Source organism: Corvus kubaryi, unplaced genomic scaffold (assembly GCF_017639235.1).
Source record: "Corvus kubaryi isolate FWS band 111438036 unplaced genomic scaffold, C.kubaryi_AGA036_p1.0 37256, whole genome shotgun sequence".
In the NCBI taxonomy this organism is placed as follows: Eukaryota; Metazoa; Chordata; class Aves; order Passeriformes; family Corvidae; genus Corvus; species Corvus kubaryi.
In genome coordinates, this window is record NW_024581076.1 from 6,369,274 (window position 1) to 6,384,012 (window position 14,739).

At 37.0% G+C, this 14,739-nt stretch overlaps 1 protein-coding gene across 2 annotated transcripts in view; it reads right to left on the reverse strand.

The window, feature by feature from the left end:
• RDX (radixin) overlaps nucleotides 1-14,739 on the reverse strand; it is a 45,651-nt gene that overhangs the window by 22,273 nt on the left and 8,639 nt on the right. The window contains exons 3-4 of one of the 2 annotated variants that reach the window (XM_042023865.1): nucleotides 6,247-6,330; nucleotides 1,306-1,401 (exon numbers count right to left, since the gene is read on the reverse strand). In XM_042023865.1, the coding sequence (XP_041879799.1) occupies nucleotides 1,306-1,401; nucleotides 6,247-6,330 (180 nt within the window). Of the gene's footprint in view, nucleotides 1-1,305; nucleotides 1,402-6,246; nucleotides 6,331-14,739 lie in introns of those variants that run through there. The other variant, XM_042023866.1, reaches the window with a different exon arrangement.

The following is a 14,739-nucleotide window of genomic DNA, read 5'->3' on the forward strand; positions in this document are numbered from 1 at the left end:
CAAACTGTGAATATAATAAATAGAACCTTTTAAACACCTAAGACAGCATAAGTACACATATATTCAACATTAGCCAGTTTTTAAAGTTTTGCTCAATTTTCGTTGTTGTCATGCATTATTTACAGACTCAGCATTTCATGTAAATCTCACCAGTGAAAAATTAGTTGTGCTCACCATAATAAAATCTTACTTGCACATCTATTCTTTATAAGATTTTATCTGTATTTACTGAAAATACGTAAATAGTAAATTAAAGTGAGAGCCAGTTAATGCAATGCATTTCAGAGTCAAATGTTACAAGTTTTTCTAAAGAAAAGATAAATAACTGCCTTAGTTGAAGTTTAAAAAAATGAGCACACCCGCAACTGCTTCTGAACTGTATCAGCAACTTAAATTGCTAAAGGTTTTCATAGACCAATGTCTTCTGTATTTTTCACAACTGACGCAATAAATCCCATGGTCTCCCATTACAGCTAACAAAGTATCTGTAGCACTACCATGTTTATTGTGTATGAAACAAGACACATATGAACTTCTAGGAGACAGATTTGGTGGTTAGCAGGCTTAACTCACGGGATTTAGTACAGAGGAGAAGCAAATATTATGTAAGTGCAGACAGTGGGACTTGCTCCTAACCCCCTCCCAATTTGCCTCCTAATACTAAAGATAAAAAAGGCATTCTTGATTATGTTGAACTAAAAAACAAGTATCTCCATTCTGAACAGTGACATTAACAAACAATCTGACAGCCAGTACTAAAATAAGAAGTGACCATTCGAATTCATAAATACAAATTATAGTAAAATGACCTGGTTCCCAGTAGCTGTGAGATACAAAGTACCCAAAGCTGTTTGGAAAAAAAAGATAAATTATCCTACAACCTGCCTATTAGATACCTAAAGTTTAGAAGCCTATTATTTTGCCTTGTTTAAAATCTATAGCTGTATGCATACAAATTCCTGAAGCTCAAATACTCCCCATACACACACCCAAACTGTAAAATGTTTATTCTGTTATGTTTTGCTACATGAAAATGGGATAATTATATGAATTCAAATTTTCCTAATGCATGCACGCATGCATTCCACAGTACTGGAAACTGTCTCCTCAAATTAAATATTGATGCAGCTTTGCATATTCTTTTATAAGTAATCTAACTTAAGACTGTATTTTGTCATTTAAAGCAAATGAAAAGCTTTTTTTCAACTAAATTTGAAAACTATACCTCACTTAAAATATTAGATCAGCAAACCTTATAAAGTATACTCAAACTGTACACTTGGCTAAATATGAGGGAATTGTTACCTTTTTATTTAGCTTCAGCCAAGTTGAGTAGCCTTTGCTGTCCACATACTGCAGCCCAAAAAACCAGACTTCACGAAGACCCACAGTTTTCACCACCTAAAGATAAATGAGCCATAATCATCAGTAATCACCACAATACATTTTTCTTAACTGGTATTCTGTAGCTTAATAAAGGTACATAAACAATTTCAAACTGAAATGTAATCAAGCCTTACAAGAACAAAAAAAGATAAAATAGTACAAAATGTCAGGTTCAGGGAACCCCAGAGTACTAAATAAACTCAAACACTCCAAGCTACCAACTGGAGCGTGCAGCTGTGTACATCAGCACCTGAGGAACAGAAGGAAGTAACAGGACCCTGAGGTTATAAAGCACATCTGGGAAGTGATCTGCAGACCTATGGAGAAGTGAGTACACTTCAACAGAAGACAACTGGTGAAATGATAATGAAGAGTAGTACTTGTGGGCAAGTATGATGTAATGAGGATGAACTGCCTCCTTCAAATATTTCTGCCATCTTCTAAGAGTTAATGACAAAAGGGGTAAGGATGATCTACCTAATTAAACATACATGACTTTCCTGTAAGATTTCTGATCAGGTCTATCACCAAAAGCTACTAAAGAAGTAAAATTGTCATTTAATACAGGCACGGTCATTTTATGGACACACTACTTAAAAAGACAGACAAAACTACCAGGCTGTTTTCATAATAGAATTGTAGGGTAACCACTACGGAAGTCCCCCAGGACTTTAAAAAAGGATGAAACTGATGTTGACAAAATCTGCAGTAAAAAACCTTCCATAAAGATCTGTGAATAACAGTAAAAAGATGAACCTCAATAAAGATCGTATTTAATAAAAGCAAAACACTGTACATAAAAGACAACAATTTAAATTATGTGGGCAAAGTTATAGTTGTAAAGCAAAAAGGCAAGAAAGCTATTACATTACTATACACATGTAAGGGATTCACAAATCTCTAATTCTACATAAGAAACGGTCACATCAACTAATAAAAAAGGATGCTGCAGCACTGGAAATGTTTAAGAAATGTTGAAAAGTGATCAGTGACTTGGAACATTTTCTGCATAGCTAAGATAAGAACTAGGGCTACTGACCGAAATACGGAAAGATATGATACAGGTCTATAAAACTTGCATGGCATGTAGAAGGAAAATAGGGAATGATCATTCATAATTTCTCATAGTGTAAGAAGAGAATCAACAGAAATCATGACATAGCAGGCTCGAAGCAAGCAAACAAAAAGAATCATTATACTCAGTAAAAGTGTAACTGTGGAACTATTTTACAAGTCTTTTGCACAGCAAAAGCATATGTGGATTCAATAAGCAATTAATCAGAAAGGTCCAGCAAAGATTATTAAATGACTGCAAACTCTGGCTCCAAAGATCATGTATGGTAGTACTTACATATGTCCTCACGTTGGACCATGGTGCCAAGCTGCTTTACTGAAGGCTGTTTTATGGAAGCATTCAGATGCATGTGAAGTAAATAGAATTTTACACATAGATCCTCCTCCATTTTAAAGTAGTACTATTGGGTTGCAAAATTAAGATTTTGAAAATTAGAAAACGTCATAAGATAACTACGCAAACTTACTTCTGCTGCCTTGCATATTTGCATAATCATTAACAACCATTCGCACCTTTTTTCTTCCTCTATCCATTCACCTTCAAGGTCCAAAGCACAAAACGGACAATGTTTGTGGATCCAACCTGATTGATGTTTTTAGTGAACATGATTATTTCCTCTAGAATTCCCACATCATGTACTTTAGAACATAAGAGATGGTAAGAACAGGTATGTGTTACTAGTATGGTACCAAGTAACATTAAATTTGGTGTCCCAAATAAAAAAATTTCAGACCTGCTGTTTCTTTTGGCACAGACCTCCTATATAATGCTGATCAAACTACCTATGGCTTTATCAGATGAGTGAGAATGCTCTTTACTTAGCAGCTGTCCAAGCTGAGCCCTTGTACCTTATCAGCTCTCTGAGCTGCAAAGAACTGCAGATGCTCAACAGCCCTGCCTGCAAGGCATAAGGAGACAAGCGCTTATGCTCATGTCAACTTTTTGCTCTCGACCCACTAACTATGGCCCCTGAGATGCACATGATTTAAATACAGATACAGCAAAGCAGAGCTACACAAGTTTGCAAAATCAACACTCAAACCAGCAGAATCCATAAATAAGGAACAAGCATTGCCTACACTGCCTCGCATCTCAAAGGAAAGAGAAAAAAACCTTTCTGAAACTTTGTACCAAGATAATGCATGCACCTATGCACTGCAGTAGCATGATATGAAAAGTAAATAGAGAATGAAAAACTTAGGAGTTTGATTCTGGCTAAAAGCTTCCATTAAGTAGCTTCAAGCAAGTGTTCATCACACCTGTAAAACAGATTTATCCACCATCACATCCTACAACTTGACTATTTATAGGCAATAAAAACTTCTTGGAGAAGAAAAGCAATCTGAACAATATATGTTTGGGCAAATCACAACATATACAAAGACAACCTAACAAGGATTTCAAAACAGTCACCTTCCGAAAGACTGTAAAGAAGGCTTTGGAGGCATCTGGAAGGGACAGTGGGGTACAACACAAAATAAAGGAGACAAACCTCACATTCTTTAATGGCAACTACAGGGAACCAAAAGCTACTAATGCACAGTGCTAACACAACAGAACAACCCCCCATGATTACCACCAGTGTGTGGAAACATATCCCCCACAGGGTTCTTCCTCTCCTAGGAAAGCTATAGATGCTTAACTGGTTGACTACAGGAGGAGAGATCCCCTCTTGCCTCTTCTGACCACTGACAGGATAGACAGAGGGACCAATGACAGGTATGTTAGAACACCTTCTGAAATGCAAGTAATAATAAAAAAAAAAGCTTGTGCAATAAATAAGAAGTTTACTGAGTTTGACAACAGAAAAGAGAAAACCACACATTTCAAATGCTGAATTCTTGTCTGCTAGCAGACAAAGATGAGAACACACATATGGAATGGGAAACAAATCAACAACTCTAGAAAACACCAATTAAAAGCTTAAAAGAACACCGGCTGATAAAAGGTTGAAAGGTTGTTCACCAAAAATGTAGAGCAGCACTAGATAACAGCTGAATTCATGGAGAGGTTATTTTCTGCAAGCAATAACCAACGTGCTTGCCATGTCCACCACTTCTGCATAAACCTTGAAGGCCAATCCTTTCAATAACAGTACTATGCAACTCTCTTTCTATAGAGAAACAGGATAACTTTTTGTCTGAAAATTTCATGCTGGTTTCACAATACAGTTCAGCTTTTGATGTTACACTGTGGAACTCACACACGAATTTAAGATCAGGCTGAAAATGTTTCTCATACACAACTATTCGGGTTGATTTTTCTTGACCTAAATTTTTTTCAATTTAAAACTCCAGAAGTAAGAGCTGGTGAGATGTCAAAACACCACACAGAGAACTGAGGAACAAAGGAGAGAGCATGACAACAAATTCGGAACTGTATCTTTGTTCCGTGTTTGCAAATGCCCCAACTTGGATGAACGTGATTACCTGGGCACAAGACATTACACAGCAGAATGTCACCCCACCCAACAGTGCATGGCAGAAGATAGCAAAGACTGGCAAAAGACAAGTAAGAGCTTGAACCTTCTATGCCACAGAATACCGTAGTTTTATTTGATGGTGATGTTGGTTAGACAAAAAGCAAGACAGCCCCTTCTTAGAAGAAGTCTTTTTAAGAGTCATGAAGTTTATTCCTTTGTAGGGGCTGAAGAAACACTGCTACTGATGTTAGAGAAAAGGGCAGGCAGTAAGTGTTAAGAGTCAGTCATTTCAAAACAAAAATTGCATGGGCAATTTCATTTATCTAAGAAAAGAAGTTCAGTGTTAAAACAATAAACATTCTCTTCGTTTCAATTTATATAATAAGACATTTAATTGACTCTAAAAGGTCAACTAAAAGTTTAAAGAACTCTTTCAATGTGTTACTTTCTCTTAGTACTTTTCATTACATACTTCAAGCATCTATAGTGGAATGGACAGAAACAACTACTAGACATAACTGTTGATCTACTTAAACTATTTTGAAGAGTAATTTCAGATACTTCCACATTTCCTAAATAAACACATACATCTTGAATCTAGATAATAAAACACATTTATTGGTATATTGTTGGAAAATGACACAACACATTGACAAGATTCTATTCTTAGCGTTTTCCTGTAACACTCCACAACACAGATCAAAAACTTATTTCAAGATTCTGATGACTAACACCACGTGAGTGCAAGAACAACCCTTTTTAAGAAATTGTTCACTTTGTCCATTTGACTGATGTACAGCAGGCACACCATCAAGTGAGAGTATGCAGCTCTGATAGGTCTGCAATCCATAAGCACATTAAGGTCATCATTTTCAACTATTCTTTGGCTTTTTTCCTTTCCTTTTTTTTAATGTAAATTCCAAACTGGTTCACAGAACAACATTATTTAGTTCTAACATTTGGGAAGTGAAAAACCATCTTACAGCATCCATTGCTGGAAAACAATTGTGTTAGCTTTCATTAATGAACTTACTGTTACATACATATTTCTAATACATGCAATTCTAACAACTATATTGCAGTAGCAACTATAATATTATTAGACATAAACACAATATCAAAGCAGTTCTATACACGATTTCTCTGAAGCCTCACTGGTAACGTATTTACAGAGTTGTCTATGAATTCAATACATTCCATGAGAAGTAATGAGGAAATTCACACTAACTCAGAGCATAGCTTAGATAATGTAAGGAAAAACAATCTGTACATGAGAACACTACCACTTTTTCAGACTATGCCTTAATAACCACAATACTCTTATGTCTTTGTACTCATATATACATAGAGACATATAAGTTACCTGATCAAAGAGCTGCTTGCCTGTTGTATTGGGCTGGATGGCAAATTCCAACTCCGCATCCATTGTGGTTACTCTGACATTGATCTACAGAACATAAGGAAATATTTAAATCATATTGTAACAGTGTAATGCTTCTACATCCTGTGACCAGCCTGTAAGAAACAGTAAGTAAGTTCAACAATTTTAACGGTCTTGTTTACACACAGAACACAGCAGTAAGAAAATCAGAAAATTTGAATCTGAAAAAATTCTCATCTTCTATTTAGTACAAAAGCATAATCAGGATAGTATTTACCAGTAGGTTGGAAGGTTAAACTAGAGAACAAAGTTCAAAATTAATTTACTGGGATAGCTGACATCACTACTGAACAGCTGAAGAACACTGGGATACTCAGCTACTGGGCACTATCTTTCAGAGGCCTTCCCAAATGCATGCAAAAGAAAAAGTTCTTGGTCACACATATATCATTTTAAGGTATTTATGCCTAGCAATATAAGAAGACAAGCAGCCTCCTGCTTGCCATTTCTAAAATCAAATGGTTTGGTGGTCAAAGTATTTAGGACTAGAGCTTGTACATCTCAGGACAGACTAGTAGCAGGTTTTCATCAATGGTAGGAAAAAGTATAGAAGTCAGCTCTCATTAGTACCAACCCCCTTCAACTCCCTTACTACAAGACTAAAGAATCGCCACCATTCAATGAACTTCCTTCTTCTGAAAGGGAAGACCATTTCCCAGATGACTGTTGACAATCACTGGGTTTACTTCTTATAAAACAAGAAGTCAAATATTGCAGGAGATATCTGGAAGCCTTACTTGGAAGTACAACAGTCTTCTCCAATTTCTCTTTAGCTGGTACATACAGAAGTGAGAATTTCCATGAGACAGAACAAAGTATTAAATGCACAGCACTGTCTTCTCAGTGTTAGAACGGTCCTACAGTCCTACTGCCAGGGTATCACATTTTATTTATCTTTAGTGCATAGGAATATAAAAGTCAAATATACTTTTCTATAAACGCAAAAAAAACAAACTCACACAGATCTATTCCAATTTCTCTCTACTATAAAAAAGGGAACAGGAATTAGGACTTGTATTACAGATTCTTACACTACTTGATCTATGAATGTGCAAACCATTTCCATTGGCTATTTTCCTAATTTTGCCACCAGGTGGAATACTCTGAGAAGTGAGTGTCTGGAAAAGACAAGACAAAACACAGAAGGGAGACCTAAGGTGGGGAAAAGAAAACTGCAGAGCAGTCTGTCCTCATGCAACAGGTGAAGCTTGATCACTGCTCCCTGTAGTGTTAAGGTAAACAACTTTGGGCACGAAGGGCATATACAAGACAAGAGTAGCTGTAGCCCGAGGACCTCTAGGTTATAGACTTGCAAACAAGAATGATAGAAGGGGCTTAGCCAACTTTACTGTGTGTGCAAACACTGATAAAGAACAAGAGTTGAAGACTTTGGAGTAAAAGACAGTTTCATTGTATTGCAAAAAAAAAAAAAAAAAGAAATAGAGGGTTAGAGGGTGTGTGTCAGGAAGAGGGAAAAAGATGTTTTCTGTAGATTCTCTCAGACTGTCCATTTCAAGAGAAGAAAAATAAACCCTTATAGAACAGAATTCCTCTAGCAAAAGAACGAATTTTAAATGGCAGGTCTAACTCACTGTCAGTTGCACTAGTTTAAGGGGATTGCCCCCTAATTACAAAAATTTAATTTTTTAAAGCAGTTTTTCTATTTAATAAAATGAAGCCTTCTTTAGGGCAGTTACAAGTAAGCAAGTTACAAAGAATAAGGCTAAAAAATAATTTTATTAAATGCCAAAGTGCTCTGTTATATAACAGCACCATCACCAAAACAAGAAGCGTCACAGAAGATCTACAAAGCACAGCAAGTTCAACTAATTGCAGCAGCATGCAGCAGAAACTTCTTATATAAATATCCTTACAACAAATGTCATCTTGTACAAATGCAAGAATTACTACCTGAGAGTTTATCCTTCACGAGAACTAGAATATCCAAACAGTAAAATAATAGCTGTAACACAGAGGCAAACTCAATTCTCTGAATTCTGTTTGCTTCTGGATGTTACTGTCCCCCAAAAAAATCTGTGCTTTAAGAGTACACAGCTTCTACACCTGCAATAGGTACAAATAGACATTAAGAGTACCTGGCCGCTTACACACATTACGGTAACTGCTTAAGCCTGTAGCATTCCTGTTTATCTTTGAACTTCAAATTAACACATCACTCAACTGCTAATTAATACTTACATTCAGTTCTAATAATAAAGTTGCAAATTAAATGATGACAACATTAAAACATTACCTTTGTGATATGAACTATTTAAGAAGAGACTTACAAAGTTAACACTACACTTCATTTTCTGTCTGAAGGCACTCGGACAGACTTAATTTTTTTTGCATACAAATACCACACTTCTGCAAACTTGTAACATTGTTTCACAACTTCAATTATATCTGGGCATGGAAAATAAGAAAGTTATTTTTGTCAAAACCTGCAGAGCCCCAAAGGTCTACTTATCTAATTTAAACCTTGATCACACAGCACTCTCTCAACAAAAATCAAACCTCTGGTGCCAGGTGAATTGTCTGTAAAATAAAGCTAGCAAACTGCATTAACAAGAGTCATGGGGGAAGTTTCCACTTCATAAATAAGGCAGGGAACTGAGAAAACACAGGCAGAGAAAGAAGGCTCAGGAACTTCAGCAATGGTCACTCTTGTAATCTGCTGTTGAGCATCCAGCTACTTTGAAGCAATTCTCTTTACATGACATTGGTGACAGGGGAAATTATCTGTACCACAAATTACAAGGACAGGCACTAATCTGAACCAACTTTACCACACAAAAACAGAAACAGGAAGGAGCTCTTGCAGTGGTGACAAGAGAAATGCATAAAGGTTTCCTGTAGCAAGGGTTGGAAGGCTACCACTACACATATCACATGATCCATTCAATGCCTGCTTTTCAAACTTGCTCTCACCAGGATCCCACATCTTTGTAATGTCCACACAGCTCTCTTCTTCACACCAGTTCAACCAATTACTATCTCAAGTCTGTATATTAAATAGAATCACAGAGTAGTTTGGCTTGGAAGGGACCTTTAAAGATCTAGTTCAATCCCCCTGCAATGAGCAGGAACAGCTTCCACTACATCAGGTTGCCCAGAGACCCATTCAACCTGACCTTGAATGTTCCCAAGGATGGCGCATCCACCACCTCCCTGGGCAACTGTTAGTGTTTCACCTTCATCATAAAAATTTTCTTACTTATATCTGGTTTGAATCTATATCCTTTTAGTTTGAAACCATTACCCTTGTCCTATTGCAACAGGCCCTGATAAAAAGTTTATCCCCACCTTTCTTATATGCCCCCTTTAAGTACTGAAAGGTCACAATAAGGTCTCCCTGCACCTTTCTCTTCCCCTGGCTGAACAACCCCAACTCTCAGCCTTTCTTCACAGGAGGGGATGCTCCATTCTGAGAACCATTTTTGTGATTCTCCTCTAGACCTGTTTCAACACCACCATTTCCTTCATTTCCTGCACCTCCTGTGCTGGGACCCCAGAGCTGGATGCAGCCCTGCAGGTGGGGTCTCACCAGAGCAGAGCAGAGGGGCAGAATCCCCTCCCTGGCCCTGCTGCCCATGCTGCTTTGGATGCAGCCCAGGACACCTCTGGCTCTCTGGGCTGTGAGTGCACATGGCTGGGTCATGTCCAGCCTCTCATCCACCAGCACCCCCAAGTCCTTCTCACAGGGCTGCTCTCAATCTGTTCATCCCCCAGCCCGTGTTGACACTGTGGGATGCCACAACCAAGGTGCAGCAACTTGTACTTGGGTCTTGTTGAACCTCACAAGGTTCACACTGGCCCACTTCTTGAGCTTATCCAGGTCCTTGGCATCAGCAGCAGTCTGAGTTTATCTGTATTTTACCAGACTGGCTTCAGAATGATTAAACACAGCCAAAGGAAAGGGAAGAACACACACTGAAGAACTACGTGTTGATTATTCTTTGCCAAGGGAGCAACTGATGTTTTGATAACAAATGTTGCTAATGCGTTATGAGGATATTTGCCACAGCTCACAAAATAGTATTTATAAAAAAAGTTCTACCACAAATTATCTATTAAATAACTTACCAAAACCAATAAAGAGTACAGTCAATGAATGTATCCGGAACAACAAACATCAATGTGCACTTAATCAAAGCATGTACTTCACAAGGGAATTATATTTGTATTGCATTCTTTCACCTTTAGGTGAAATTCTACATTTTCCTGTAGTACCTATCTTCAACCCTCCACAATTTAAGGGAATATTACAACATCACCACATTAACCTTTGAACCTCTCCTCAAACAGATACAGTCCACGGAACATGCACAAAACCTGGCTGTAATCTTAATAATCTAACACTTTCTATTACTGTACTTCAGCCATCCTTTGCAGATACTAGTTACGGCACTTCAGCTTTCATCATGAACTCCAAAACTGCGTAGGTACCAAAACTTAAAACGCCATTTAAAAAAACATGGAAGTGGTTTCCAGAGGTTTTGCTTTGGTTCAATAAATGCAATACAAATTAGTAATTTGTAAAAGCCACAAAAACCAGTCTGATTCATAAAAAAATTACATATGGCAAAAAAAAGTTTGTTCAAAGAGCTTCCTCACACTTGTTCAGCCATTTACTATCTCAAGTTTGCATATTAAACTGTGTTAAGAGCAGCAGTATATTAGTCCCACTGCTTTACAGACTGCATAAACACACAGCACTCCCTGCGTACCAACATCAAAGTAGATACAGGAAGAGATGAAAGAAAAAACTTTATGAAGACGATAAGGTAAAAAGGTAAGGATTAAACAGCATTAGGAACAGAAGGCTACAGAATAATGTCAGACAGATTTTACTAATAGATAAATCAAAAGAAAGCAGTCCTCCAAACTGACATCAGTTGTCTGTCTATACTACAGAAATAAATCATGAATTCAAGCCATAATTCAAATACTGCATTACACAGACTCAAAGATTTTCCTATGTAACACCACTGTAGTAAAAAAAATTTATACGCTATTTCAATTCAGCCACCTTACAGAAATTAGATTGATCTTCCAAATATTAGAGCTTTAAACCACCATATTATTCCAGAATCTGTTATTTACTCCTTCTGAATACACAATACCATAAAATGTGGAATAAATCTAGAAAAAAATATCCTTTTTAGTCTTAGTAACTTTGATATCTATCTCTGTTATTCCCCAGTGTAATGCTTTCTTTCTCTCATGCCTTGCAGTCTTGTACAAACGTGCTGCAAATTACCACCAAAAGCAGATGATAATTTAACTCCTTCTACACCCTATAAGTGTAAATATAAATGCAATATTTCAGTCAATTAAATTCAATCTTCTTAGCCTATGAAATGATTAACAGTTACATAACCCACGATGTCTAATTTTAGCTTCTATGTTTCTATTTTCGGTGCAGATCTGTGAGAATGCCATACAGCTGAGAAACATTTTGTATATATTCTTTTAGGAAGAAAGTACAGAAAATAAGAGTCAACAAATATTCTGTTCTTCAGGAAGACGAGAACTAAGCACACTGAGAACAGCCCTATTAACAGCTCAAATTTTGATTAGAGCAGGAAAGATGTAATTAAACAAAGAAGTCATCAGTTTTATTCAGATAAAATCAGACCACAACATGTTAAATGAAACTAAAATTCACAGTGCTAGGTAGAACTGAGAATAGTAAGTCTCTTTTAAAAACAAACTATTTGGTTTTAAAAGTAGAGTAGATGCTGAGTAACAGCTTGAAAAACCGGAAAGCCACTTTGTCACAAACCCAGCCAAAGTGAAGGAACAGACTTTCTACTGAAGCAATCAAACAAGAAAATGTTTCAATTATGTATATTTTTCAGACACATATTGCCTTACTATCTCAGGACAATATACTAAAGTTGCTTTTACCCTTTCAAAACAGCCTCTTCACTCAACCTATTTAACCTACTGGCCTCTAAGAGAGAAAATCCCAAACACATGACCTTGTACTACCATGTATAAGAATCACTCACAGTGGCATGAAATTTACTTTAGACTGAGACTTCCAGGAAAAATGGAAGTTCTTTGCTCAAAAATTCCAATACGCCAAGACCTTCTACCGGTTTTCATTTACTTAATTTTGTCTGGAATACTACATAACCTTTCAACATGAAACCAAAAAAAAGTGAAACCAAATCTATTTAATTGCCTTTTCCGCAGTTCAGTATGTACTGATTCCATTTAAACTGATCTATTTATTTATTTTCTGAACAAAAAAATTCATCCCAAAAAACACATGAAGAATTTACTTATACTGCACAAGTTTACATATTTACAAGACTACCAGACCTTCTGAAAACTATCAATTGGATCATTATGGCAGAGTCTGGAAAAAAAAAAAAAACTTAATAGGTCACAGTAATACGGAAGAGAGATAAAATAACACTGTCAAAAATCTCACCAGTTATGTTAACTGGGTTTTCTTAGCTCTTACCCATGATTATTTCATTCATTTCCAGGTTTAATGATTTCCAGCAATAAAGCTACAGAATACTGACTCTCTTATTGCAACAGCTGTCAAAAATAAGCAACAAGGAGTTAAAGCATAAATAGTTTCTGGACTAGAAGTACATTTGGTTATTGCAGATTGTCCATAAAGACAACTCCCAAGAGCTACAGTAAATATCCATAGCAAGAGACCTCCTACTGTCCAGTACTATCAAATCTGAGCAGAACAGCAAGACTCTTCAAAGAACAATGTTGGATTTATCAAACGTAACTGTGGCTAGGCTCTTAAGCCTCAGTCTCCAAAGAAGAAAGAAGGAAAAAAAAAAGAGGGGAAGGGGAAGGAGAGCTCCAAAGCCATCTATCATTTAAGAAGCAACCAGAACAAAATCTAAGGTTTGATTTTTATAGGTAATGCTACTTAACCTTTGGCAAGTGTGCTACTTCTTCATTCCCTGATTACCAACTATAATTACAGCAACCCGCAGTTTACAGGAAGACATTGAGAAATGTAATCAGCTTAATATCATTTATAATGGCTCCTTTGACTTCGCTTCCTTCTAAGATCTCACATGCACCTACATCATCAAGAGATACATGAACTCTTTAAAAAAAGACCCTTAGAAAAAAATTATCTTTGCCACAAGACCAGCTTCTGCCACAAGACCTGGTAGCTAATATCCATTATTAGGGTGGACTGTGCGCTCTTTCAACACCACTGCAATCTCAGTTCTACAGATATTGCTTTCCTTGTGAACAACCCTAAAATTCTTATTTCCTTCAATTTTCTCTGGTCCTTAAAATAGAGAGAACCCTGCCTGCCTAAATTTCATGGTTCCAATCCCAGAATTTAAAAAGAAGTTACCTCACCCAGGCCTTTTTTTTCTAGTCACCACCTCTGTGGCTTCATGGCTCTCCAGCTGCATGGAGCTGAAGGCCTCAGAAACCTCATGAGCTCACAATGATTTTTTGCAGTATGCTGCCAATTCATTTTCCTGCCCTTTATAGTGCAGCTTTCTGTCACAAGTGAGCAGGATACAGATAGCTACTTCCAGCTGCAGAAAGTACCAAGATACTGCCCCTAATCCACTGGCAGGTAAAGAAGAAATTACAGAAACAATAAGGTATGGCCAGTCGGTCATCAGACCAACTGCAAAGCTCAGAACAGAACTTCAAACCCTTAGTCCCACGCTCAAAATATTCATCAAGCTGTACCAGTTCCAAATACTGGCACACAACACACATGATTTACACAGGTAATTTCTGATTAATAGCAGAAACCTTTTATAAATCTATGTATAGGGATGTATGTGTGTATACACATGCACATAGACACATTTATTCTTAGCAATAGATCTGCCCCACTCCTAATCTGCCACCAAAATGAAACATTAGTAAACAAAGAAAGCCTGAAGGCTATTACATAAACCAACTGAGTTGAGTAGAAATAATCTGACAATTCAGTTCCCTTTCTTGAATGGTTTGTTCACTGGATACAAGTGAAAGAGACAAGCAAAAGTCATTTAACACATGGCAGATGAAATCCTTCCAAAAATATTACATCAACAGAAAAAGAATTAACCTACTGAATAATTATCTCCTCAAAGACTTCTAGAATTATTATCAAAACAAAAGTTGGAGATTTTTTTCCCCCCCGGATAGAAAGTAGATGAGCCCTTATCTTAGCTGAAGTGAGAGGAACAGGAGACCATAAACACTGCTTATTTCCTCCCTTCAAAACTTACTTTCTATGAGATACCCTCTACCACGGTAAAACTACTATCTAACTTGGAGCAGACACTTTACACATGTTCTGTCTTCCCCTGCCAAATCCTACAGCAAACCCTTCCACTGATTCTCACAGACACTGACTGAGTCAGGCTCAAATTATGCCTCCATTAATCACTGTAAATCAGCTCATCTCAA